This window comes from Poecilia mexicana, unplaced genomic scaffold (assembly GCF_051168715.1).
Source record: "Poecilia mexicana isolate PSO_F unplaced genomic scaffold, ASM5116871v1 scaffold_16, whole genome shotgun sequence".
Taxonomy (NCBI): Eukaryota; Metazoa; Chordata; class Actinopteri; order Cyprinodontiformes; family Poeciliidae; genus Poecilia; species Poecilia mexicana.
Window position 1 is genome coordinate 2,995,092 of NW_028263385.1, and position 27,878 is coordinate 3,022,969.

General features: G+C 46.1%; 2 protein-coding genes and 1 long non-coding RNA gene across 3 annotated transcripts; 2 read left to right on the top strand and 1 right to left on the bottom strand.

The window, feature by feature from the left end:
- Window positions 1-6,938: 6,938 nt before the first annotated feature.
- aldh5a1 (aldehyde dehydrogenase 5 family, member A1 (succinate-semialdehyde dehydrogenase)) lies at window positions 6,939-14,419 on the top strand. The gene is made up of 10 exons (XM_014973122.2): window positions 6,939-7,341; window positions 7,735-7,818; window positions 7,992-8,162; window positions 8,271-8,387; window positions 8,462-8,605; window positions 8,675-8,818; window positions 8,889-9,047; window positions 11,486-11,649; window positions 11,727-11,785; window positions 13,326-14,419. The coding sequence occupies exons 1-10, from the start codon at window positions 7,054-7,056 to the stop codon at window positions 13,535-13,537; spliced, it is 1,542 nt and encodes a 513-aa protein (XP_014828608.2). The 5' UTR covers window positions 6,939-7,053; the 3' UTR covers window positions 13,538-14,419.
- kiaa0319 (KIAA0319 ortholog) lies at window positions 14,201-20,349 on the bottom strand. Its single transcript, XM_088014190.1, has 13 exons — window positions 19,733-20,349; window positions 19,484-19,595; window positions 18,910-19,005; window positions 18,446-18,617; window positions 18,222-18,370; window positions 18,005-18,156; window positions 17,800-17,938; window positions 17,569-17,728; window positions 17,327-17,463; window positions 15,761-15,883; window positions 15,582-15,672; window positions 15,416-15,507; window positions 14,201-14,931 (listed from the first exon to the last, which is right to left on the bottom strand). Exons 1-13 carry the CDS (start codon window positions 20,339-20,341, stop codon window positions 14,780-14,782), a joined length of 2,184 nt encoding a protein of 727 aa, XP_087870316.1. The 5' UTR covers window positions 20,342-20,349; the 3' UTR covers window positions 14,201-14,779.
- On the top strand, window positions 20,349-26,184 carry LOC148154927 (uncharacterized). Its single transcript, XR_015765704.1, has 2 exons — window positions 20,349-22,582; window positions 22,633-26,184. It is a non-coding gene; the product is annotated as an uncharacterized LOC148154927 (long non-coding RNA).
- The last annotated feature ends 1,694 nt before the right edge of the window (window positions 26,185-27,878 follow it).

Consider the following 27,878-nt stretch of genomic DNA (forward strand, 5'->3'; position numbering starts at 1 on the left):
ACTGGAGCAGTGGCTCAAACAGATCCCAGGAACAACATCAGACATCTCAGTCCAGAAATGTGCAGTTCTAGGCACAGCCAAGATACTGGAGGAGAACCTGAAGCTCCCAGGCCTCTGGTAGAGGACCCGAGCTCAGAGGATGAAAGAGACCACCCGCGGAGGGTGAGAGGGGAATTTTATATTTTATATATATATATATATATATATATTATATACACACTTTTGTCATAGTATCCCCAAGTATTTAAAACTACTTACACCTCTGCTCACCGGTCAAACGCCATAACTGTCGTTATGGGTTCAGTCTCTGTTGCCTCCTGATTTCTCTCAGTCTTGTTCTGTTTTCCTGAAGCTCCATTTCTCCAGGCCACACAGCACTGACTGATCCATGTGATCAGAACCGGTTCGCTTCTGTCTTCGTCAGGCTTGAGCACCTGCCTCTTTTGCTCCTTGCCCCCAAGTGCCCTTTTGGTCAAAATTTTTTTTATTTTATTAATTTTTTTTTGTATTATTATTTCCTAAGCCCTCTTCTGACACATAAAAACATGTACTAAAATTATTTGCTTTTTTGGTTTTGTTTTTTTTGCACAACATAATAAGCCCTCCGGTCACCTTGTTACCTTTGACCTTTTGCCCGTGACCCAGTTGCCTCTCGCGCAGTGAGATAAGGCGGCTAACTGGAGCTGAACGATCCAGATTACAGATCAGTTTTTGGTGAATTAAAACGTTTTGGTGAATAAAGTGGAGCAGACCTGCTGCTTGTCAGATGACAGGAAACGTTGAAGTCTCGTTTCTGCTTCAGCGGTTTAAGCAGAGAGGAAATGAAATACCACAGACACTGACAGGCCTCTGTCTGCCTTTCTCTGAAGAACTACTGAGGGGAGGAGACAGGTGAGGAGAAACTGTTCTGATCTATCATTCAGGATTTTTATCATACAGACATTAGGCTGTTGTGCTATTAGCTAGCTGCTAGCTAGCGACTTTGCTAGCAAAGCAAGATAACTGAAAGCTTCTTCCCTTTATGTTAATGATATCAGTCATTCTTCAGTATCGATTATGCAGTAGGGTTATCTAAATGAGGGCAGGCCCTATAAAAGCTGGCAAATCATTGTACCAATGAATGACTTGAACAAACTGTCAGAAATGTGCTTGGCACTAACACTTATTGCAGTGAGGTACGTTTTAGTTTGTTTGTGTTGTAAGTTTATGTTTATATTCTAATATTTTTATCTGTTTAGTTTTCATGGTGACTGATGATCCACATCAAAGAAAACTAAACAAACCTTGAAAATCACCGTTGAGACCGCGGACATTAATTCAAGTGCAGGGGATCAGATACACTTGGTGAATACAGCAAAGAAAAGACTCCCTTCCACTGGTCTCAATAAAACCGCATAGGTCCCAGTTTAAAACAAGCCAGGGGGCTACAATAGGAGCAGCTCATGAAAACCCAAAATCCCCATCTCAAAAAATTAGCATATCATGAAAAGGTTCTCTGAACGAGCAATTAACCTCATCATCTGGATCAACAAAGTAACTCTAAACACCTGCAAAAGATTCCTGAGGCCTTTAAAAACTCCCATCCTGGTTCATTACTCAAAACCGCCATCATGGGTCAGACTGCCGACCTGACTGCTGTCCAGAAGGCCATCATTGATGCCCTCAGGCATGAGGGTGAGACACAGAAAGACATTTCTGAACCAATAGGCTGTTCCCAGAGTATCAAGGCACCTCAGTGGAAAGTCAGTGGGAAGGAAAAAGTGTGGCAGAAAACGCTGCACAACGAGAAGAGGTGAGCGGACCCTGAGGAAGACTGGGGAGAAGGAAATGCCAAAATGCCAGAAGTCCAGCGTCAAGTACCCACAGTCAGTGATGATCTGGGGAGCCATGTCAGCTGCTGGTGTTGGTCCACTGGGTTTTATCAAGAGCAGGTCAATGCAGCAGCTATCAGGAGATGTTGGAGCACTTCATGCTTCCATCTGCTGAAAAGCTTTATGGAGATGAAGATTTCATTTTTCAGCATCACCTGGCACCTGCTCACAGAGCCAAAACCTTGGTATTACTGACCATGGTGTTGCTGTTGGCCTGCCAACTCTCCTGACCTGAACCCCATAGAGAATCTGTGGGATATTGTGAAGAGAAAGTTGAGAGACCCAACACTCTGGATGAGCTTAAAGCCGCTATCGGAGCCTCCTGGGCTCCATAACGCCTCAGCAGAGCCACAGGCTGATGGCCTCCATGCTGCAGAGAAGCAGTCATTTCTGCAGAAGGATTCCTGACCAAGAACTGAATGCATAACTCAACATAATTATTTGAAGGGTGACCTTTTTGATATTAAAACACTTCTTTTATTGGTCGGATGTAATATGCTAATTTTTGAGACAGGAATTTTGGGTTTTCATGAGCTGGATGCCAAAATCATCAGTATTAAAACAATAAATGACCTGAAATATTTCAGTTGGTGTGCAATTAATCTAAAATATGACAGTTTAATTTTTATCATTACATTATGGAAAATAATGAACTTTATCACAATATGCTAATAGGACCTGTATGGTCCTTCTAAACATGCATGTAAAAACACATACGTGCTTACGCACAACTTTGTATACTATCCTTCTATATTATGCTCTCATTCACAAACACACCTACTATAATCAAATTCTATGAAATAATTCAGTTTTCTTTAGAAATCGAATAATTATTTGCATGTTTACTCCCCAAATTCTTCCTCAAAATATCTAATAAATTAACATTTTCCTTCATACTTTCAAACTCTCTCCTCATTTATCTTCTCTTTTTCATATTTATGACATTCTAATATAACATGCTCTACAGTTTCATATTTATCACAGTAATCACATTTGTCAGTTTTGTGCTTTTGAATTTTAAAAAGTGTATAATTAAGTCCTGAATGTCCAAATCTTAACCTTGTTATCACTCTTTCTTCCTTTCCATTTCTTCTTTCTCCTACAATCTGAATTTTATAAAACCATCTTCCTGTTTTTTCTTCATCCCACCTTTTTAGCCAAACTTTCATCAGTTTCTCTTTCCTTCAGATTTACTTGTTTTAACTGTAAAGTTAACAGGATTCTGAATCTCTGCCATCTCATCTCCAATTTGTGCTGGAACACAAATAGAACTATCAAACCCTGTTTTGTATTCTGAATAATTAAATATTTATAATAAAATCTCCACCCTTCTATCTGAATGATTATATTTTAAACTTAATAATGCAGAGCTTGAATCTGAACATATTATTGTTTTTAATGGTTTTATATCTTCTATCATTGTAAAGCTAATAATATAGCCAACATTTCTCCTGTATACTGATAATCATCTGTAATTCATTTTCCTATTTTTATATTCAATTCTGGTTCTATAAACTCTATTCCTATTTTCCCAGTTATTTTTGATGCATCTGTGTAGATTTGAACATATTGATAATAATTGTTGAAATATAACTGCACTGAATAACTTTGTGATTTATCTGGTTTCTTTTCCATTGCTGACATTTCTACTGTTGCTTCTGGTAGAATCCAGGATGGTCCAGGTGAAGTTGGTGTTTGACTCATTTCTAAACTATTCATTTTAAATTCTTTTATTTCATTTCCATTCAAAGCTCCTCGTTTCTTTCTTTTCTTTTTCCCAACATGGATTTAAAATTTCCAGGGTTGGAGGATCAAAGTTATTTCCTTGCTAATTTAACCAATAACTGATTTCTAGTTTTGTTCTTGGTAACTCTAACGGCTTTTCTCCCGTTTCTATTGCTGCTGTTGGTGAGGTTTTAAATGCTCCAGTTCATAATCTCAGAGCCTGATGTTGGATAAAGTCCCATTTAACCAGATGTGTTTTAGCTGCTGAACCAAAAACCAAAGTCTAGTTGATCTCATTCCTGTGTAAATCTGTTTTATTGTCTCTCTGCTCCCCAGTCACTGCCAGCCAAGCATCTCAAAATATTCAACATTTTCTTACATTTATCAACAACTTCTTGAATATGTTTATTCCATTTGAACTTTTCATCAAACCAGCCCTGAACATTTTACTTTACCTGCTCTAATTCTTGGTTATATGATTTTAGTTTTATTCCCTTGTTTATTTTTTCTGAGTAAATATCATTACTTTTATTTTATCAACTGAGAACTTAAACTTCTGACCTCCTGCCTGCTGTTAAATGTGAACGCCGTTTCCCTGCCTCCTAACAAACCAGCTGCGCTCCGTCAGCGTTTTCCTTATATGGACAAGAGGAAGCAGCACAGAACCCCCGACTACAAATAAAAAAATACTAATTGTAAATCTTTTATTATTGTGTTTAAAAAAAACAACATTTTCATGAAAACAGAACAATTTATTGTATCTCCCAGGTGTTCAGGTCCATAACTTTTTGGGTCTAATGTTGATTTAGAAAACTTTTTTTTTTTCATTTTTCAATGTTTATTAAATCCTTCAACAATGAAACGTACAGTCATATCAATATTGACAATATCAGCACTGTAAAGAATACAACATTAGGTAATTATACAGAGAAGGACTTAACTTTTCTCCCCTGAACCCTCCCAGTCCTCCCAGCCCTCCCAGCCCTCCCAGTCCTCCCAGTCCTCCCAGCCCTCCCAGCCCTCCCAGTCCTCCCAGCCCTCCCAGCCCTCCCAGTCCTCCCAGCCCTCCCAGTCCTCCCAGCCCTCCCAGCCCTCCCTCTCTCAACCAGAGCTAAAGCAAAGGAAAAAAATAAATAAATAAAAATAAAAAATAAATAAAAGTAAATAAAAATATGTACACACACATTGTATCTATTTATTTTGGACCTGTTATTTGAATCTCTCCAGTTTAAAGGATGATTCCCATCTATTCTGATGTGCCTCAAACTGGCCATTTATTTTTGAATGAGTGTTTCGTCAGAGGCCGTCTATCGTTCTGTACAGGTGGGGATATTTTGGCCTTTCCAGTGTTTTAATTTGACTCGTCCTGCTGTAGGCAGTGCTATTTTTAACCATTGTGTTCTTTCAGTCTGTATTGGAACCTTGTAGTCTAAATAATTGAGGAGTCCCAAAGTTGGTGTCAGGATTAAGTTTGAATTCAGGATCCTGTTGATTTTCCCCATAACTTTCTGCCAATAAGAAGTTAGAATCGGACACGTGACGAACATATGAAGTAAGTTTCCTGAAGTTTGTTTACATCTTAGCTCTAAATAGTTTGACTGGTGTCCAGTACAAACCATTCAGAATGTTGAACTGCATCGATGTGCAGAGCATCTCTCCTGGGTTTCAGCATTTCTTTGACCACTGTTCCCACTGCTCCTCTGGGAACTTTTTGTTTAGCTCTGATTCCCATATTTTCTTAAGTCCTGTATTAATGTTGCCATTTTTCTCAATCAGGAAGTTATAAATGTGATTTTTCAGTTTAACATATGATTCCATGGGTATAGTCCCTTATTTGTAGGAACTGCCAAAGATCTTTATGGTGTAGATTGTATAATTCTTGAAGTTGTTGAAATGACAGTAAGTCACCATTTTGGAAGAAGCAGCTGATCCCATCAATCCCTTTTGTATCCCAGCTCCACAGGATCGTTTTCCCCTCTATTTTTATTTTGGGGTTATTCCACACCGAGGCATTTCCTTCAATGAAGGGACGAGCGTTTGCTCTTTTATGTAAATGCTGCCAAACGTTTTTATTGTGGATCATAATTGGATTGGATTTAACTCCATCTTTGAATGCTGTGATAGATAAGCAGTTATTTCACCTTCCAAGTTTACCCAGATAGGACTCTCATGGTTCTTTAACATAAGTGATGTTATTTGTGCACTTAAAAAAGTTTCCTGATAAAGTTGCATATTAGGTAGTCGTAATCCTCCGTGTTCAATTTTAGATTTGACTTTTATGGCACATTTTAGGCTTTTCCCCCTCCCAAATAAAGTTGTTTATCATTTTGTCCAAGGTCTTAAATATAGAATACTGTATTCTGAGCGGGAGTAAAGCAAAGAGATAATTTAATTTTGGTGTAATGATCATTTTAATGGCCTGAACTCTACCCCACAACGATATTTGCAGTTTGTCCCACCCTTTTAAAAGCAAGTTTATCTTATTTATGACCGGTTCAAAGTTATCTAGAATAATATTTTCTAGGCCTGGGTTCAGCAGTACGCCGAGGTACTTAAGTTTTTTTGGTACCCACTGAAAATTCCACTTTTGTATGTGGCTTTTATAACAAAACTTTGATAGAGGCATTACTTCACATTTAGACCAGTTGATCTTGTATCCGGATAATTCAGAGTAATTATTGATCAAATCAAGTAAAGGAGGTAGAGATTCTTCAGGGTTCGACAGTAGAAGCAGTACATCGTCTGCAAAAATCAACATTTTGTTGTCTAGTCCGCCCATTGTTATACCTTTTATTGTTTCATTTTGTCTAATGCCTTGGGCTAACGGTTCGAGTGCTATAATAAAGAGCAGGGTGACCAGGGGTCTCCCTGCTTGGTATTTAGAAAACATTTTAGTTTAAACTAAGCAGCAAAAATAAGAATGTTCTTATAAAATCCTGTCTTTAATTAAAGTTTGACCAAGTCTGCTGAGTAAAACATTGCTGAACATTTGTGACCCGACTTCAATGATATCAAAATCAACGTAAAGAACATGACTTATAAAAATATATTTTTGTGTGACTGAACACTTTCCGTTTAGGAATATCTCATCATCAGCTCCCTTTGCTTCAGGCTGAAATTTGCACCATTCTTAAACTGCAGTCATGGCCTCAGAATTTATTCCAAGGTCCGCCAATGGCCCGAGAGCCGCACTTTGGGTACCCAGGTTTAAACTGCTGAAGTCAAGGGATGAAGTGGTTTATCTCTGTGGCAGCGCTCGTCACTGCACGCTAAAGCAGCTCACTAGCGCCACCATCTGGATGAAATCATCTTCGGGTTCTGTCTGGCTCTTTGGCAGAGGATTCCAGCATACATGGGATTTGTAGTTTCTTCCTGAGACCGGAAGCAGAAGGTTCAGCCTCTCTGTGCAGCGCCCAGGAGTCCCAGCTGCTCCTCTACCGGCATCCTCCTCCCTGCTATGTCCGCCGTCAGAGCGCTGAGGAGCCGCCGGCTCCTCCGGCAGGTGTCCCCCGTCCTCCAGGCCTCCCTCCGCAGATATTACAGCTTGGACGTCCCTGCCGCGCTGCTCCGGACTCAGGGATACCTGGGCGGCCGCTGGGTCTCTGCAGCCTCGGTGTTCCCGGTTCTGGACCCGGCCACCGGACAGGAGCTGACCCAGGTGTCGGACTGCGGGCCCGCAGAGGCCAAGCAGGCGGTGGAGGCCGCCTACGAGGCGTTTCAGTCCTGGAAGCACACCACAGCCAAGGTAGGCGGCTGCTCTTCGGGACTCCGTTTAAAAAAATGACACATTTAAGATTAAATGCAGCAGATTGACCGAATACCGACACGAAACCCCGTGTGGGTCCGGTCCGTGGCTTAATGGTGAACACTTTGTGGTTCGGCTCTCACATCATGGACCAAAAGCATGTTTTCATGCTAAATTTTAGCTCAACCTGTTGCTCCGACGTATGATGTGAAACATGAATGTAAATGTCACAGTTTCAAGCTACATATTTAGTTTGAAGCTAATTATTCAGTATGCTACCTAAATATTTAGTTTATAAGCTAAATATTAAATTGACCAATTTATCTCCTAACTAAATGTTTGTTAGGATGTTAATGTTGAGCTTCAGACTAACGGTGCGGTGCTGCCCTGCAGGAGAGGAGCGTCCTGCTGAGGAAGTGGTCCGACCTGCTGCTGCTGCACCAGGGACACCTGGCCAGGCTCATCACCTTTGAGTCTGTGAGTAAATTTTGATTATCAGGTTCATAATTGATTCTCCCCATTCCGGTGAAAGTTGCTGGAGGTTTGTGTTGCTGCGTAGCGTCAAAGCAAAAACCGTAGTGATCAAAAAATTGTTTGTGTTTTTAGAATTATTTAATTTCTGTGTTTCTGTTTCTCTCTGTGTGTTTCAGGGTAAACCTCTGCCGGAAGCCCTGGGTGAGGTCTCGTACTCGGCCTCCTTCCTGCAGTGGTTTTCAGAGGAAGCTCGCAGAGTTTACGGCGACATCGTTCCGTCTCCGGCCGCGGACCGCAGGCTGCTGCTCCTCAAGCAGCCAGTAGGGGTCGCCACCATCATCACACCGGTGAGCACACGCACCAAACAGGAAGTCAGCGCCACATGCAGGAGAGAACCTGAAATATTTGTGATGCGGGAGTCCAGAGGCTCAGAACCTTCTTCTTCTCCTGCTCAGTGGAACTTCCCCAGCGCCATGATTACCAGGAAGGTTGGCGCCGCTCTGGCCGCCGGCTGCACCGTGGTGGTGAAGCCGGCCGAGGACACGCCGCTGTCCGCCCTGGCTCTGGCCGAGGTCAGCCTCCATCTCCGGCTCCGGTCCCGGTCTGGTCCGGTCCTGGTGTTCATCCTGCCTCCTGTCTCCTGCAGCTGGCGCAGCAGGCAGGCGTCCCGCCGGGTGTGGTTAACGTGGTTCCCTGCTCCAGGGAGAAGATGACCGCCGTGGGCCGGGTTCTGTGCTCCGACCCACTGGTGGCCAAGATCTCCTTCACCGGATCCACGGCAACCGGGAAGGTGAGACCGGACTCCACCGGATTGGACCAGACCGGCTGAGAACCTCAGCCGGTCTTCTCTCTCCTTCAGGTGTTGCTGAAAATGGCCGCCGACTCAGTGAAGAGGGTTTCCATGGAGCTGGGAGGTCACGCCCCCTTCATAGTGTTCGACAGCGCCAATGTGGAGCGTGCGGTGGGTGGAGCCATGGCCTCCAAGTTCAGGAACTCGGGACAGGTGAGGCGGGAGGGCGGGGCTGTGCTGGTGTGACGCAGCGTCTGGCTGACCGCTCCTGACCGCCCTGCAGACCTGCGTGTGCTCCAACCGCTTCCTGGTCCAGAGCGGGATCTACGAGCGCTTCCTGGACGGGCTTGGCCACGCCATGGACGCCGAGCTGCGTGTAGGCCATGGGTCGGAACCGGCCACCACGCAGGGACCGCTCATCAACGCCAGAGCAGTGGAGAAGGTTGGACCCAAAGCCAACGACCCAGAACACTTCCAGAACCAGAACCGCCTGCTCTGCCTCTCACTGGGCCTTTACTGAATCAATCAGGGTGCATTCTGGGAAAAACTCTGGTTTCTGGACCAGAACCTTTTCCAGAAAACACTGGATGGTTCTGGATCCAGTTTAGGTCTGGATCACGATTTAATGGTTTCGGATCAATCTATCGATAATTATTGATTAGCTTTTTGCTTGAAGTATCTGAAATCCTGTTCCTGTTTGTATTTTAGCCTAAAACTGCTGCTGCGCTCCTTCAACAGGTGGTTGCTAGGCAACCAAAAGTGAGCGGGTTTGTTATGGCTGCCCAGCTAGCTTAGCTAGCCTTGAGTTTGAGTGGCTAGAGCCTTTCCTCTGCCTACATCGGCCAGAATGCTTCGCAGTAGGGCTGGGCGAGTATACTCGATGTACCGGGATATTTTCAATTTACGATTGTTAAAATGGCTATATCGCAACTACCGAGTATAAATTGTTGTTCAAATAATAAACTTTCGCGGTCAAATTCACTGCGAGTATGGTTTATCCGACACCCTATGAATGCATCACTAGTCTGAAGAGGAGTCAGATGAACTCGTCTAGTTCCGAACAGAATCAGCGCTGGATCAATAACTTGGATTTTATATGTGTAGCAGTTGGTAACAGGAAGTCAGAACCACACTGGAATCAGGATTCAGGATAATTTTATTCCTGTTCAAAACAAGAACATTTTAAACACAGCAGCTCCTGGGCTCCGGACTCTCCACAAACACCCTAACCAACCAAAAGAAAAAGATAAATAAAATAAATAACCACATTGATACAGAAACTTGATGGTGTCACCAATGTGGGAGACAAATGCCCACATAGTGCTGCGCTAAATATGAACGGTTAAACAACAATATATATAACATGTGAGTTTACAACATATTTTTTAGAACATTTTCAATATTTAATACACAAATGAAAGACAACTCTGGACACTGACCTCTCCCCAGCGCAGCTTGGCGCGAACTGAGGAGAGCAGCGGGAACACACAGGATATCACGCAAAAACAGGAAGTAAGAAAATAAAAGTTTCCCCGCCAAAATAAAATACAATTAAAAAACAAAGGAAAACAAATATTCATAGATGAGGATGGCTTTTTACACGCTAGGAACCAAAAATGAAAGCAAAATAAAACAGAAATAATATATAACAGACATGTCAATTCAAAGAAAATTAGTTTTGAGAAAGTTCATAAAGAAAAATAAAATAAATAAAATTAACTCTGCTAAATATGGAGGATGTCGAACAAAATGAGGTAATTTGCAAAACTATTGCGACAAAAGGCTGAACCACAAAGTTACTTTCCCCCCTAATTAGACTATTATTTTACATGTTATGAACGGTTTCACTTCGTTAAAGTGAAACCTGGAGACATAGGTAGGATTCGTTTAGTGATATGCAATGGGAAAAATAACTCAAAACTTCTCGCTCTCTGTTGAATTTACGATACACGCAGACTCGTTGCCACAGCAACTGACAACAATTCAGCACCAAAAACTCTCAAACATTACCCCACATAGAGCAGAACATTCAGTTCGTTACAGTTTTCGGTTTATAGGCTTGATGTGTATTTTGCGATTATTAATAAGTGATCACTGTGGTAGATTAGCCACCGCTGCTATTAGCCACGCTAACAAAGCGGTGGTAGATTAGCCACCGCTGCTATTAGCCACGCTAACAAAGCGGTGGTAGATTAGCCACCGCTGCTATTAGCCACGCTTAACACAGCGGTGGTAGATTAGCTAATTTAAACACCTGCTTCACTGATGATCTGTCAGTTTGTGTGTAGGTCGCCTTTTTATTTCTAAACTAAACCAAAACACACCTTATTCCACAGAACATCTATGTTGTTTGTCAAATGAAGCATAACTGACCTACTTCCTTCGTCCTCTCTATTTTGTTCTCAGTTTAAACTTATTTCTCATCTTGTTATCAAGTCATAGTGTAGACAGTTCATAGTAAAACACTGCATCCCTTTTAATATGAGCTTACAGGTAAGTAGCAGGGAAATAGGCAGGAGCTGGCCTGGATGACATCAAGCTGCAAGGAGTCTATAGTTTAAAATAACATTGGAGCTCAGTTAAGAATATTGTGATATATATTGAATATCATGATATAGCAAAAATATATCAGGATATTAGATTTTCCTCATATCCCCCAGCCCAACTTTGCAGTTCTGATCAGAGTTCAGTGAAACTGATATTGATCACATGTTCATATTATATTATTGATTTACTGCCCGGGCCTAGTCCAATGGTTCCGGATCAGACGGTTCTGGATCTGTTGGGGGTCGGATGGTTCTTCGGCTGGTTGGATGAGGTTCTGATGAGGTTCTCATGGGGTTCTGATGAGATTCTGATGGGACGGCGTCTCTGCCCCAGGTGGTCCATCAGATAGAGGACGCCGTGTCTCGTGGCGCCCGGGTTCTGCGAGGCGGGAAGCGTCTGGACGGGTCGTTCATGGAGCCAACCCTGCTGGCGGGCGTCACCACTGACATGCTGTGTACGCAGGAGGAGACGTTCGGACCGCTGGTTCCGGTCATCAGGTTGGAGTGGGGGGTTCTGCTCTGGGGGCGGGCCGTCCAGGTCCGAACCAATCAGCAGCTGTTTTCCTCGTTTCCAGGTTCGAGACAGAAGAAGAAGCTCTTGCTGTGGCCAACGCTGCCAACGTCGGGCTGGCAGGTGAGAAGGTCCGGTTCCCCTCAGGCTCTGCAGAACCTGAGCTCAGTCCCAGTACAACCACCGTGAAACCAGTAGAGAAACCGGTGCAGTTAAAGCAGGGGGGGGGGGCAGGTCCAGGCCTGGAGGGCCTCCTGCAACTTTTAGATGTCTCATCTTCAACACACCTGAGTCAAATAATGAGGTCGTTAGCAGAACCTGATGCACTGAGGAGGAGATTCAGCTGCTGGATTCAGGTGTGTTGGACCAGGGAGACGTTAAGAGCTGCAGGACTCGGACCTCCAGGACCAGGATTGCCCACCGCCGAGTTAAAGTGTCTTCGAGACACTTTACCTGCTGAACTCAGGTGGTACCAGTCAGTCCAGTTAGAGGAAAGTGGAAACTCATATTTAACACGACTGCCTGCAGAAGAAGAAAAAAACAACAAAATAAGGAGGGACATGCTAGCACCGCTAGCTCAAAAGTTAGCACTGCTAACTCTAAAGCACTGATTATATGTATTATGTCTAACTCCACACTTGCATGCCAACATGGTATTTAGGGTGAAGCTAGCGCTAAAGCGCTATGCCAACATGGTATTTAGGGTGAAGCTAACGCTAAAGCGCTATGCCAACATGATATTTAGGGTGAAGCTAACGCTAAAGTGCTATGCCAACATGGTATTTAGGGTGAAGCTAACGCTAAAGCGCTATGCCAACATGGTATTTAGGGTGAAGCTAACGCTAAAGAGCTATGCCAACATGGTATTTAGGGTGAAGCTAACGCTAAAGCGCTATGCCAACATGGTATTTAGGGTGAAGCTAACGCTAAAGAGCTATGCCAACATGGTATTTAGGGTGAAGCTAACGCTAAAGCGCTATGCCAACATGGTATTTAGGGTGAAGCTAACACTAAAGAGCTATGCCAACATGGTATTTAGGGTGAAGCTAACGCTAAAGAGCTATGCCAACATGGTATTTAGGGTGAAGCTAACGCTAAAGTGCTATGCCAACATGGTATTTAGGGTGAAGCTAATGCTAAAGAGCTATGCCAACATGGTATTTAGGGTGAAGCTAACGCTAAAGCGCTATGCCAACATGGTATTTAGGGTGAAGCTAACGCTAAAGAGCTATGCCAACATGGTATTTAGGGTGAAGCTAACGCTAAAGCGCTATGCCAACATGGTATTTAGGGTGAAGCTAACGCTAAAGCGCTATGCCAACATGGTATTTAGGGTGAAGCTAACGCTAAAACGCAATATCCCTGAACTTTCTTCAACTGAAAGTTTACTTAACAGCCCAGTAAATTAGCCCTTCATGATTGATTTTGAAAAATGTATTAATTTAGGGATTTCTAAATGCAACATTAGCTCCTCTATTAATGTGTTAGCTTAGGTTCCCACCACTCAGTCTCAAGATCTTGTGATGTCAGTTTGAACCTCAGATTCTCCTCAGGCTGAAAGCCGTTGCTTTGGATCGGAATCCACAAGAATCAAACCCACAAAGATCGTCTGTGACGCCTCCCTCCTGGTTCTGATCCAGTTCTGCGCTGTCTCTGCTTCCAGGATACTTCTACTCGCAGGACGTGGGCCAGATCTGGCGGGTGGCCGAGGCGCTGGAGGTGGGCATGGTGGGGGTCAACGAGGGGCTCCTGTCCGCCGCCGAGGCCGCTTTCGGTGGGGTCAAGCAGTCCGGCCTGGGCCGGGAGGGATCCAAGTACGGCATCGACGAGTACCTGGAGGTCAAGTACATGTGCTTCGGAGGCCTGAAACCCTGAACCGGGCCGGAGCTGGTACCGGCACCATAGACAGGAAGGAGTGAGAGCTGCTGATCAACATGACTCAGGAAGCTTCCCAACCCTCCAGCATGTCTGCTGCCATCATTAATAATTATAGTCAATTAGATTTCTAATGTACTTTACATTTTAAAATCTCAACATTCAGGATCAAATGTATAGTAAAAATAAGACAAATCTAAAAAAATTTAAAATAATGAACTAAATACCAGGATTAATAATTAAATAAATGTACAGAAACATTAAAAGCACCAAGATTGAAAATAGTTTTTTATTACTGCTGGTTTTTTCTATATAAGTAACATTTTCATGTCTTAAATTGTTCAACTTTCCTGTCTGATCCGCTGCCTGGTTCCACTAATTAAAGGTTCCGTGTGTAATGAACACTGCCATCTGGTGGTCAGGGAAGGTATTACAGCCATTAGGTTTAATGACCCCATTTCCTCAGACTGAGCATGTTAAACATGGTTTTGTAATTTCTGACCCGAAAGTGATTTTTTGTTTTTCCCTCAATTATTTTGGAAAGGCTAAGCTCCGCCCACTTTTACACATCACTTCCTAGAAGCTGTTTGATTGGACCCAAACTTACAGAGCCCCTTGCCTATTGCATTCAGGCAACAAAGTGCAGAAAAAACCCAACTGAAGTTGGAGTTTCATGTTGACTTTAATCTGATGGATTTTGGATGAATCCAGAATCTGGGTTTCCTGCTGGAACCGGGTCGGTTCTGCTGCAGATGGAGATCTGTGGGTTTGTTGGATGCTAGATGTTCAGTTAGTTACAAAGTGTCTTGGATTATTCTGGAAAACTTTGCTGTTTAGATTTTTGTATGTTTGTGTTTGATCTGAAATAAACTGACGGATGAATTCATGTTTTATTTGTTCGGCTTCTCCTGAAACTTTGACCATCAGAGAAAATTAATGTCTGGTTCAGTTAAATCACGAGATATGAAGCGACATGGAGCTGGTTCTGCTGAGACGTTTGGGTTCACCAGGATGCTAAATAGTCCCAGCTGGGTTCGGTTCTGGTTCTGATGGTTCAAAATGAGCAGTGACACTAAAGGAACAGTCCAACAGGCCCAGATGAACAGAACCTGAACTCATGTCTTGGTGCTGCCCCCTGGAGGCCAAGTCTTTGCTTCATGAATGTTTCTCTGGGAAGAACAAATGAAACCTGTGAACCGAACATGTGCTGCCACCAGGAGGCGCCGTCCAGACTTCCTGTCTTCACCCGAAGGCGTTCCCATTGCGCGCGGCCTGGGAGCTGACCCGGTTCCGGTTGCGGACCGGCCGGCTGAAGACGGAGTCCTGGTCGCTGTCCAGCTCTGACTCGGACATCATGAGGCTGGAGTTGTGCTCCGTGCTGCGGTGCTTCAGACCTGTGCAGGACAGGGGGGAGTTACTGAGCGGGAACGTTCGGATCCATCCAACAGAACCGTCGTCTGTACTGGAAAAGGTTCTGACCGGACCGGTTCCCTCCCCAGAAAGGCTGGGATTATCTTTCATCCACATCTGGATGAGACACAAACCATTTTTACTTTTTAAATTGCTTTGCAGAAGGTTCACCCCCAGATTAATCCCAGATTAAACCAGAATTAAACCCGTATTAATCCCAGAATAACCCGTTAGTCGTACTTCTGCACCTCTTGAATGGATGTCGGATCAGATCGTTGTGAGATTTTCATGCTTAGAAATTCTCTGCTGTTTTTGTTGCTTTATTGAAAAGTTTTGCTGCTAATTCCAGTAAAATTTCAATCAGAAATTAGGAAAAGAGTGAATCCTTGTCACTCTGGGGTTTCCTGAAGGGCAGGGCAGTCCGGTCCGGTCCGGTCCAGAACCTGCAGAGCCGGTGGACAAACTCACTGAATCTGGGCCGGAGCTCCAGCCGCTCCTGCTCGTCCATGTCGTCCAGGATGGTGTACCTGGTCTTCTTCCTGCCCTTGCTCTGCTTCCTCCTGCAGACACACAGAACACCGAATCGGACCCGGCGGATTCCGGGTGGGATCCTGACCCAGTGGTCCAATCTCACCTCCGGCTGCAGCAGACGAAGGTCCAGCTGAGCGACAGGATGAGGACCATCGTCAGGAAGCTGCTCAGGATCACGAACAGAACCCTCCACTCTGAGGGGACGAGCAGAGCCGGGTCAGAGGCCGACCACAGGGAACATCTTTAGAGCCACCGGCTCAGGAATGAGGATAAAAATGTTACCACAGTTACTCTCTCCGTCCCCGAGGTAGAGCCGGATCAGGTTCTCTGTCCAGAACGGGTCACAGGAACACTGTTTGGTGATTGGATCACACTGGCCCCGCCCTGAACAGCTCAGCTCGCACGCTAACGAAACAAATGACACCAGAACATAAACAAAGAGAAAACAAACATCCATTTCCTTCTTATCCGGGGTCGGTTCATAAGGTCAGCTGCCTAAGCAGGAGTCTCCAGGGGAAACAGCAGGCCAGCAGAGAGACATCGTCCCTCAGCGTGTCCTGGGTCTCCCCTCCTCCTGGTGGGACCTGAACTCCTCACCAGGGAGGCATCCAGGAGGCATCCTGACCAGATGGCCGAGCCTCAACTGGCTCCTCTCGACGTGGAGGAGCAGCGGCTCTACTCTGAGTCCCTCCTGGATGACCGAGCTTCTCTCTCTAAGGGAGAGTCCAGCCACCCTGAGGAGGAAACCCATTTCAGCCGCTTGTATCCGGGATCTCGTTCTTTAGGTCATGACCCAAAAGCTCATGACTATGGATGAGGGTGGGAACGAAGATCGACCGGTAAATCGAGAGCTTCACTTTTTGGCTCAGCTCTCTGTTCACCACGACGGACCGGTACGGCGCCCGCTTCACTGCAGACGCTGCACCAATCCGCCTGTCGATCTCCCGCTCCCTTCTTCCCTCATTGGTGAACAAGATCCCCAGATACTTAAACTCCTCCGAGGGCAGCCCTGGCGGAGTCCAACTCTCCCTGGAAACGATCCCAACTTAACGCCAGCAATGCGGACCAGACCTTGGCACCGGTCATATAGGGACCTGACAGCCCGTATCAAAGGTACCTCATACTCCCAGAGCGCCCCCCACAGGACTCCCTGAGGGACACGGTTCAACGCCTTCTCCAAGTCCACAAAACACATGTAGACCGGTTGGGCGAACTCGCAGAACTCCCAGAACCCTCCAGGACCCTGCTGAGGGTGTAGAGCTGATCCAGTGTTCCACAACCAGAACCACACTGCTCTTCCTGAATCCGAGATTTGACGATCCGACAGACCCTCCTCTCCAGGACCCTAAATAGACCTTGCCAGGGAGGCTTAATAGTGTGACTCTACCGTTCCCCTTTTGAATAAGAGACCGCCACTCCGGTCATCCCAAGCCTTAAGGAACTCTGAATCTTAACTATTCAGAGTTCAGGTGAATAGTCACGGTGTTGTGGAAAGGGGTACCCATGTCTGCTTTTCAGGCTGTGGGTTAAAGCCAAGGCACCAGGTCCGGGCCAAGGAACACTGGTTCCATTGGTCTATTCATCTTTAGGCTGAACTTTATCTGGTGACCCTACGAGGAGCATGAGGCCCCTGATGGCACAGCTGACGCTGGGGCACTCAGACCCCTCCACTAGGTGGCAGCCAGGGACGGGCTGACCACAGACAAACAGGAAGTAAAGCTAAGAGCCAATCAGAGTGACCCAGCCAGGGGAGCCATCCAAACATCCCCAGCAGACACATGTTCCCCGACGGTTCTAGATGGTTCCACTCTAAAACATGAACCCGGACCGGTCGGGACCAGAACTTACCCACAGTGTCGACTCTCAGCACCTTGAATAGCAGGAAGTCACTCTTGTCTCGGAGCAGCTGCTTCCTGAGCAGAACCACCAGGCTGGAGGCCGGGACGGGTCCGGTTGGGCCCTGGACCCAGAACTGCAAAACCGTGCTGAAACAGAACAGCAGAGCAGAGTTCTGATCCAACTAGCAGCCAGCAGGTACAGGTACAGTGAGCAGCGTCTATTTGGGCCTGTCCCAGTCCGGGTTCTGATACCTGAGTTGGGTCCGTCCCTGCAGTGCCCGGACCCGAATGTCCCGGTCCAGGACGTGGATCAGTGCGGCGAGCTGCCGGACCAGTGTGTCCCTCTGAGCCACGCTTACCTGAGACACTGCCACCAGCATCTCCAGCTCCACCTGCTGGCCGCCGCCTGGTTCTGCACAAACCAACACAGAGGTCCGTTTACCCTCAGAACCTCAGCAGAACCTGCGCTGTGCGGCAGCCTACCTGGCCGGACTTCCACGGTGGCAGTGGCGGTGCTGACCCGGCCCTGAGCATCCGTCACCCTCAGCTGGAACAGGTAGGTTCCCTCCACTAGGTCTGACAGGTACAGGACTCGCCGGGTCTCCGAGCCGAACAGGACCTCCTGCACAGAACCGAGAGGTTACCTGAGCGGGCCATTTGGGCCTAAACCATTCAGAATGGGCGGTACCCCAGCTGCTGGACTCTGGCTGTCCCTGGTCCACCGATACTGGACCTCCGTCTGGTCTCCATCAGTAACTGACCCCTCCAGAACCACGGAGCTGTTGGGCAGAACCAGAACATGGCTGCCGCTGGCGTGCGCCACTGGAGGAAGACTGCGGGCTGCAGGGGGAAGGAGACAGGTAGTACCAATCAGAAGCAGAACCAGAACTTACAGCAGAACTCACCTTCCTGGACCCGCACCGACAGAAGGGCGCTGTCTGTCGCCCCCTGCTGGTCCGACACAGTCAGCTTGAACGCGTAGCGCCCCACTCTTAGGCCCGTCGCCATGGCAACCGCCCTGTCGGCATCCTGCAGCCGCAAACCAGGAGGACCGCTGCAGACACAGGTGGCAGAGAGTCCGTCAGGTACCGAGCTGCCGGTTCCGGTCCCGGTCTGCAGAGCTGCTCACCTCACCACCTCCCAGCTGTAGCTGCTAACGCCGCGGTCGTCGGTGCTGCCGCTGCCGTTGAGCAACAGGCTGGCACTCAGAGGGAGAACCAGACGGAGGTCCGGACCCACAGCGGCCAGTGGGGCTCGGTTCGGCCCCTGGGGTTCTGCTGGGGCCGGAGGACAGACAGAACCTCAGAGAAAGAACCAGCTGAAACGATCAGAACTGGGCTGCAGAGGCCTGAGATGACGGCCAGCAGGGTCCAGCCAGGGCCGCTGCTAGCCACCGGGCGGCTAACAGCCTAGCTGTAGCGGCTAACATAAGCTATGCTAATACCATATGCCTATGTTTGTTTCCCAGAAGAAGAAAAGCAACTTTTAAGGAACTTAAAAGTAACTAATAAATAAAAATCAGTAATCAGTTCAGAGTCAGAACCAGAGCCTGGCAGAACTGGACCAACAGGAACCAGAACCAGGTCGACATACCTGCAGCAGTCGGGGGGAGAGCGGCTGAGGAGGAGAGGTCAGAGGTCACCTGGATCAGCGGGTCTGTGGTTGGAGCCTGGAGAACCTTCAGAGGTTCTGTCAGAACAAAAACAACTCCAGCATTAAGCTTCTGACCAGAACCCTTTGCAGAACTTGGGGTCAGACCTGAAGTTCTGTTCCCGGCTTCAGAAGAATCGGTTGGTTCTGATGTCACAGCAGCGCCGAGGTCCACCGGATCCACCAGGTCCCCTATGGGATGACCTGCTGGAAGACGGTCCAGATCAGGCCGGACAGAACCACCAGAACCCGACCCAACACCAAGCATTATTTCTGCAGTTGGTTCTGACCCGCTCAAAGGGATTTTCACGTTCTGCATCTTTAAAGGCAGCCACAAAATAACCATGGTTACCATGGCAACAGCCATCAAAGGAAAGAACAGGTTCTGGCCCTGTTGGAAAGGTTTGGGTCTTTGCGAAAAATATTTTAAATTAAACCAGGAAGTGAATGTTGTCACATGACTGATCGTATCGTCCAATCAGAGGGCAGAACCCGGGTCCAGATTAGAGTCACCTACCTGGGCTCACCGTGGTACTGATGATATCACCAGGCATGGTCATGTGACCCGTAGGGGCGGAGTCAGTGACAGGTGCTGCAGATGGAGGAAGCTCGGGTCTCTGACTTCCTGCCTGGAGAAGAGGAAGAGGAGCAGGAGGTTCTACAGGTTCTGTTCACCAGAAACTCCATCGTTGTTCTGGTTTTGATCTAGCTGCAGATCCTGTAGAGCTGGTTCTGTTGGTTCTGACACGGAGCAGTCTTCACTCACCGTTCCCTCTGCAGCAGCTGGACCAGCTGGTTCTGTGGTTCTGGTCCGCTCCTCCTGACCCGCGGTTCTGGTTCCGGTCAGGTTGCTGTCTGACTCCGCCCCTCCAGGATCCGCTTCCTGTGATTGGTTAAATGCGTCCCAGAACCAATCCGCCTCCAGGTCCGCCGGGTCGGACCAGGTCGGGTCGGGGCCGTCGAACAAAGCCGGGCCCCTGAGGGCCTCCAGGTCGCCGCCGGGCCCCCGCGTCCGGTCAAACGGCGCCGGCCTCCCCAGGGACTGCAGCCGGGAGCGGGCCGGACGCTGCAGGAAGGCCAGAACTGAGTCCGCGCCGGGTCGGACCTGGGGCCGGCAGTCTGCCCCCTGCTGGCAGCTCAGGACGTAGCAGCGGCCCTTAAAGCGCCAGGCCAGGTCGCAGTCTGGGAGGTCGCAGCACGCCGCCACGCACCGCTGGAGCGACGCCGCGGCCGGCACGCGCACGATGCCGCTGCTGTCCGCCGCTGGGGACACCACGGCCTCCGGGAAGGTCGCCCCCTGCCAGCAGGGCGGTGCCACTGCAGCTGCAACACAACCAGCAGAGGAAGTGAAGTACGAGACGGGTCCGTTCATCATCTACCAGCTGTGAACTGTCGAGAAAAGTCGAGCTCATCCCACTTCCCCATGCTGGAGATTTTAGTTTAATAATAACAATAAATAAAGTTATCTTTAAAACTGATTACACAGGTGACATCAAGACCCAACAGTAGAGTCAGACGGTAATAAAATTAATCTGGTTGTGTGTGTGTTATTGTGTCCTGCTTTAATTCTACTTTTTTCTATATAATCATAAAAAAAATCATAGTCAGGCAGAAGGAGAGTTATGAAACAGGAAAAGCAGGTTTCCTGGAAAAAGAGGAAGTTTCCAGCATGCAGTGGTTAAAAATAGTTCAGACTGCTCATTTTGAGCACTAAAGGTTTAAGGAATAAAAACTAGACATTTTGAGTAATTGGATAAAACCCAGAGTAAAATACTTAAATTAATAATGATAACTTATGATTAAGCCGATAATTAATATTGGTTTAACCGGTGGTTGATGTTGGTTTGATTATAAGAATATTTACACTTATACTTATGGAAGTACTTAAAGGAGAAAGAAGTAACTGTAACATGGTGTCAAATAATTAGAATAATGGATTATTATTGGTTTCTTTTCAGAAATGTCTGTAATAACTCACATTATGATTATAAGAGTAACTAATAAGTAATGATTATTATAATATTATAAATGAATGCTAAACCAGATAAACTAAAAGGTTATAAATGTGATTTTGACATTGAACTTGAAATGTGGTGAAATGTGTAACTGTAACTAAAGGTCACTGATGCTGTGTTAGAGGTAGATGGTAGGTGAAAGGTCAGGGGGAAAGAGGAACTGATGGGAGAGCGGAGGTATCCAACGCCTTATTGCTAAACTTCAACTTACCTAAGAGAAGGTTAGACACAAGAGGGCTGTTGAGCAACTCGGGGACATTAGAACAGACATCAGGTCATGTCCAAAGATGGTGATGGATATGAGATTATCGGTCCAAGCAGTCAGCCAATGAAACAGGCACAGCAACAAAGCTAGCCAATGCAAATGCACCAAAAGGGTGGATTAACCCTTTATAAGGTGAGTGCAAAGAGGAATCTTTGGTTGGATCCTTCAGGCAGCTTCGAGCCAAGATCGAGATGGACAAAGAACTCTGCAGCTGAAGAAGAGCCGGGGCCACAGAACCGAAGACTGTTCTGCACATGGGGACCAACCCGTTAGCCCCGCAACATGTGGCTTCAAATCGCACTTTTCTCAGCTGGGTTCGAGACCCCAAAGACAAAGCCAAAGACAAAGACCAAGGCAAAGATGAAGATAAAGACAAAGATAAAGAACAAAGGCAAAGAGGAAGAACTGGTGTGTTCCTTCCGTGAGACCAGCTCGTCTACATCTCGAAGGACCAGAAAGATCGTGAGACGAGGAGAAAGGAGCTACAGAGCTGCAAGACAAGAAGGAGAGGGCCGCTACGAGCATGAGGAAGTCACCCTGAGGCCCAAGATCTGCCGCTCTGACTCAGTACTCTTCCTGTACTGGGAGCCTCCTGCTGCTGCAACACCTTTTTCATCATCAGGCCAGTTCTGGGGTTCAAAATGCCAACCTCCGTCCGTCTCTCTCAAAGTTTTTCTTTTTTAGTTCACAGTGTCAGCATTAGGGAAAGATAGGCTAGATTATTGATTTTACTTATTTGATTATTTCTGCTACTGATTTAAGCTGTACTGACCCTTGCAAAACTGCCTTACTAATAAAAATACTTAGCATTAAGAAAATCTAAAAGATGTTGTGGACATTCAGTTAATGAGTCACCTTAAAGTTCTTTGATGGTTGTAAAATAGCTATGAAGTTTGATTCTGGGAGGAGAAAGTGGAAAATGTTTTATAGGTTGCTTTTAGCCAAAACTAAAACAACACCCTTGGGACTCGCCCGAGTCACTAAAACCAACCTGGTTCAATAACAAGTGCAAGTTGTAATAAGAGAAAGAGCGACCGTTAACAGGTGTGCTCTGTGAAACTAGCTGATTCTGGGCTGCTCTATCTGGCTAATTCACAGGGTGAGAAAGGGTGGGACATCTGGATGAAGGTCGTCAGAAACCAGGCTAGTCTTTCTCGCACCCAGCTTAAACAGAGTTTACTTCAGTTCTGGGTAGGGTAAATCTCGGCAGATTTAGGAAACTCAATTCACCCGTTAGACGGAGAGCTGGGAGCAACATCTCCCTCCTCTCAGAAGAGGAAGTAGAGAGAGAGAAGGGGGGGGGGAGGTGTTGTGCAACAACAAGGTGGCGCCCAACGTGGGGCCACGCCCCTTGAGAAGAGGTGGGGCACCGCCCCTTGAGAAGAGGTGGGGCACCGCCCCTTGAGAAGAGGTGGGCCCATTTCAAATGAGTAGGAAGGACCTACGTTAACCAAGTCAGTAAAAACAGAGAGGCGAGTATCTGAATAGCTCACTTGGAGTCTAGCTCTTAAGGAATAGAGTTAGTGGTGACTGATCCAGCTGTCAGTCACAACCCTTGCAGTAACTGTATGGCATGCAGGTGAGGGAGAGCTTCTACTGAGGATAAACGATCGTATCCAGACGAGAAGCCAGTAGCCAATAGCCTGGACCCATCCCTGCTCGAAGGCTAAAGAGAGGCTTTGGGGGAAAGGCGACTCGAACACAAAGAAAAGCAGGAGAGAAGATGAAGATCGATCCCTGTCTAGATCCCTGTTCCAGTCAGCCCCAGTGAGAGTGATTCTGTGTGGAGAGGGATTTGAGACATGGACTCGAGTGAATCAAAGGAAGGTTGTCTTTGCTGGAATCGAGAAGTGGGACAGTTCTCCCAGAGGAAGGGAGGTCCCAGAAGAGTACGGGGACGAGGTCATGCGGAGCGTGCATGGGGCCCTAGGACATGCAGGCGTGCGATCCACCCGTAAGGAGCTGGTGGAACAAGACCTTTGGACGTCCCTTCAGACCGTCCGATGCAGCTGTGAGACTGTGAGTATGTGGTCCATACGCAGGGCTCTCAGGGCAGCGGATGGAAGGGTTGTTCATCAAAGAGCACATTACCCAGGGCTTTAGTCTGCATGGATGTAGCAGACCCCATGGATAACAGAAAAGAGAGGTCAGGAGTACCTCTTGGTGCTGATGGACATGATGTAACAGTGACAGCTGTAGAAGAGTAGGTCTTCCCCTGCAGAGAAACTCCGTTCACGTCACGGAAAGCAGGAGGGCGGAGGCGCTTCTCCTTTTGGCCCAGAGAGGGAAAGGGGAAGTTGCGGTTTGCAGTGTCATTGAAAACAGGGCAGAAAGTTTGGATTAAAGCTCAAGATCAGCCTGCAACAACGGTGATCAAGCTGAAATTCAATGGAAAGAATTTTGTGAAGCAAGTACTGCACTGCAAAACAGTACTATTAATGAGGAAAGGGGTCCACAAGGTCAGTGCTCAAGCCAGTTCTTAGCTAAAGCGAACCAGAACATTGCAAGAATCAAGCAACATGCCATCATGTGTTAGATTTTCCACTATTACAGGATGATTGCCATTCAAAGAACAACTTCAAGGCTTTGACTGGGAGGGCCCTGAAGAAATTGGATTATGCTAAAGAAGAACTCCTGTCACAAACGGATGGATTAAAATGGAAAAGGGACTGAAGTCATGAGAAAGGAGTGACATCATAGAGAACCACCAAGATCAATCCTGCAACAAAGCATTAAACACCTGGAAGGGGAAGGGTCAACAGTTTCCTCCCAGGACCTGAACAACTTCTGATGCCTCCGACAACTCCAGTACCCCTTGATGACCTCCAGCGACGGAAAAGGATTACGATTGTGGATAAAGCGTCATGCTGCTTATGCTTTTTGCTTTGTTCTGCTGAACTTCCAGATTTTTTTTTTTTTTGTGAGGTTTCTGCCTCAGCCCGTCAGCTCATCAACCTGTCCCTAAGGATATTCCACATCCTGAAGAACCGACAGTTCATCCAGCTGAGGATCAGAGCGACCTGGGTTCTCTTCGACATTCGTCACTTCCGGGGAGGCATCAAAACTCCAAGGAGGGGGTGTCAAAGAGCAGTGGAGTTTTGAGAATCTGCATCTTCACATCCCAGAGGACCATCTTCTCTTTCCAGGGGATGACGACGCAGACCTGAAGGAGGGTGTTGGGTTCCCAGCATGTGAAAGGTCCGACCTCGAGGAGGGGGTGTCGAGAAAAGTCGAGCTCATCCCACTTCCCCATGCTGGAGATTTTAGTTTAATAATAACAATAAATAAAGTTATCTTTAAAACTGATTACACAGGTGACATCAAGACCCAACAGTAGAGTCAGACGGTAATAAAATTAATCTGGTTGTGTGTGTTGTTATTGTGTCCTGCTTTAATTCTACTTTTTTCTATATAATCATAAAAAAATCATAGTCAGGCAGAAGGAGAGTTATGCAACAGGAAAAGCAGGTTTCCTGGAAAAAGAGGAAGTTTCCAGCATGCAGTGGTTAAAAATAGTTCAGACTGCTCATTTTGAGCACTAAAGGTTTAAGGAATAAAAACTAGACATTTTGAGTAATTGGATAAAACCCAGAGTAAAATACTTAAATTAATAATGATAACTTATGATTAAGCCGATAATTAATATTGGTTTAACCGGTGGTTGATGCTGGTTTGATTATAAGAATATTTACACTTACTCTTACACTTATGGAAGTACTTAAAGGAGAAAGAAGTAACTGTAACATGGTGTCAAATAATTAGAATAATGAATTATTCTTGGTTTCTTTTCAGAAATGTCTGTAATAACTCACATTATGATTATAAGAGTAACTAATAAGTAATGATTATTATAATATTATAAATGAATGCTAAACCAGATAAACTAAAAGGTTATAAATGTGATTTTGACATTGAACTTGAAATGTGGTGAAATGTGTAACTGTAACTAAAGGTCACTGATGTTGTGTTAGAGGTAGATGGTAGGTGAAAGGTCAGGGGGAAAGAGGAACTGATGGGAGAGCGGAGGTATCCAACGCCTTATTGCTAAACTTCAACTTACTTAAGAGAAGGTTAGACACAAGAGAGCTGTTGAGCAACTCGGGGACATTAGAACAGACATCAGGTCATGTCCAAAGATGGTGATGGATATGAGATTATCGGTCCAAGCAGTCAGCCAATGAAACAGGCACAGCAACAAAGCTAGCCAATGCAAATGCACCAAAAGGGTGGATTAACCCTTTATAAGGTGAGTGCAAAGAGGAGTCTTTGGTTGGATCCTTCAGGCAGCTTCGAGCCAAGATCGAGATGGACAAAGAACTCTGCAGCTGAAGAAGAGCCGGAGCCACAGAACCGAAGACTGTTCTGCACATGGGGACCAACCCGTTAGCCCCGCAACATGTGGCTTCAAATCGCACTTTTCTCAGCTGGGTTCGAGACCCCAAAGACAAAGCCAAAGACAAAGACCAAGGCAAAGATGAAGATAAAGACAAAGATAAAGAACAAAGGCAAAGAGGAAGAACTGGTGTGTTCCTTATGTGAGACCAGCTCGTCTACATCTCGAAGGACCAGAAAGATCGTGAGACGAGGAGAAAGGAGCTACAGAGCTGCAAGACAAGAAGGAGAGGACCGCTACGAGCATGAGGAAGTCACCCTGAGGCCCGAGATCTGCCGCTCTGACTCAGTACTCTTCCTGTACTGGGAGCCTCCTGCTGCTGCAACACCTTTTTCATCATCAGGCCAGTTCTGGGGTTCAAAATGCCAAACACCATCCGTCTCTCTCAGAGTTTTTCTTTTTTAGTTCACAGTGTCAGCATTAGGGAAAGATAGGCTAGATTATTGATTTTACTTATTTGATTATTTCTGCTACTGATTTAAGCTGTACTGACCCTTGCAAAACTGCCTTACTAATAAAATAATTAGCATTAAGAAAATCTAAAAGATGTTGTGGACATTCAGTTAATGAGTCACATTAAAGTTCTTTGATGGTTGTAAAATAGCTATGAAGTTTGATTCTGGGAGGAGAGAGTGGAAAATGTTTTATAGGTTGCTTTTAGCCAAAACTAAAACAACACCCTTGGGACTCGCCCGAGTCACTAAAACCAACCTGGTTCAATAACAAGTGCAAGTTGTAATAAGAGAAAGAGCGACCGTTAACAGGTGTGCTCTGTGAAACTAGCTGATTCTGGGCTGCTCTATCTGGCTAGTTCACAGGGTGAAAAAGGGTGGGACATCTGGATGGAGGTCGTTAGAAACCAGGCTAGTCTTTCTCGCACCCAGCTTAAACAGAGTTTACTTCAGTTCTGGGTAGGGTAAATCTCGGCAGATTTAGGAAACTCAATTCACCCGTTAGACGGAGAGCTGGGAGCAACATCTCCCTCCTCTCAGAAGAGGAAGTAGAGAGAGAGAAGGGGGGGGGAGGTGTTGTGCAACAACAGAACGGATTCAAGATCTGATTTCATGTTGCTGAGCCTGAAACAGGAAATCAGTCTGAAAGGTTTCAGATGCTTTTATTTTGAAGGTTCTGCCTGAAATCTAAAACATTCTTCTACCATGAGCAGCAGAACCTTCTGGGTCCAAACCAGGTTCTGATTGATTAAACAGAACCTTTAGGTCCAGGTTCTCCAGAACCAGTCAGAACCAAGCCAACCGGAAGTGAATGAGCTATGGCGTGTCTCTCTGCTCTCTGGTTGGTCAGAAAACAGGAAATGGGAGACAGAAACATTTCTGCATGGAGAAACTGGTTAAATCAAAAAGGTTCTGAATATTTTACCAGGTCAGAACCATGATTGATCTATGCTGAAAAAAATATGGAAGATTATCGATGAGAAACTAAATCAGTAAAAATCCATAAAGAATTCCTGAAAGTTTTTACCCTCCATGATGTGAAGCAGCAGCAGCAGAACTGTTATCCTCCACCTGGTGGCGCTGTGTGGATCCGCAGCCTGAAAACAAACAGCAGCTGGAAGATCCGGTCTGACAGGAAACTAAATAACCCGACATTCTTTTTTTTTTTAATCCACCTTATTCCGAGCCCCCATGAGACTTTGCGTGATTTATGGGAGCGACTTCCGCCGCAACCCGGAACCGCCATTTGTTTACATGTTAGCAACTCGCTAACTGGCTTTCCACAGATGATTTAGGCTATAAAATATGTGGGAACTCCAGCTATCACACCTTAAATGTGGCAATATTGTTTTACCGCTACCTACAGCTAATAGGGAGGGATGGCGACTTGAAGAAATAGCCGCAAATAACCCGCACTAGCATATTTAGCTACTTTACTGACTCAGTTGCTTCGGATGCAGACGTGGGCTTTGGTCCACACTAGTGATGGGTCCAGCAACACCGACGCGTCGGCGCATGTATCAAGCCCCATAGACCAACACCCGTGTCGGTGCGCGTATTGGTTTCAGCAAGTCACGTGACCGATACAGGAACTGTTTCAAAATGACGCTGGATGCCAAATTGTGTTTATAAGGAAGCGAATCTGTCAAAAGCATTTGCCAAACAAATTCTTGATCTTTTACAGCATCAACTACGGAGCAGCTTCAAAGAAAAGGTTTCCGCAGAGTGGGACCATTTTGATCTTATACTGGAAAATAAATTTGTTTTCGTTTTTGTCGTTTCATCCG

Excerpts from the sequence above, each read along its gene's own strand:
- aldh5a1 (XM_014973122.2), top strand. The coding sequence starts at position 7,054 with ATGTCCGCCGTCAGAGCGCTGAGGAGCCGCCGGCTCCTCCGGCAGGTG. Across the intron at positions 11,650-11,726 it reads CCGCTGGTTCCGGTCATCAG|GTTCGAGACAGAAGAAGAAG; the intron begins GTTGGAGTGGGG and ends CCTCGTTTCCAG. Across the intron at positions 11,786-13,325 it reads TGCCAACGTCGGGCTGGCAG|GATACTTCTACTCGCAGGAC; the intron begins GTGAGAAGGTCC and ends CTCTGCTTCCAG.
- kiaa0319 (XM_088014190.1), bottom strand. The coding sequence starts at position 20,341 with ATGATGAACGGACCCGTCTCGTACTTCACTTCCTCTGCTGGTTGTGTT. Across the intron at positions 19,006-19,483 it reads CAGTACCACGGTGAGCCCAG|AACCTCTGAAGGTTCTCCAG; the intron begins GTAGGTGACTCT and ends TTGTTCTGACAG. Across the intron at positions 18,618-18,909 it reads TCTCCCCCCGACTGCTGCAG|GTTCTGTCTGTCCTCCGGCC; the intron begins GTATGTCGACCT and ends TCTTTCTCTGAG.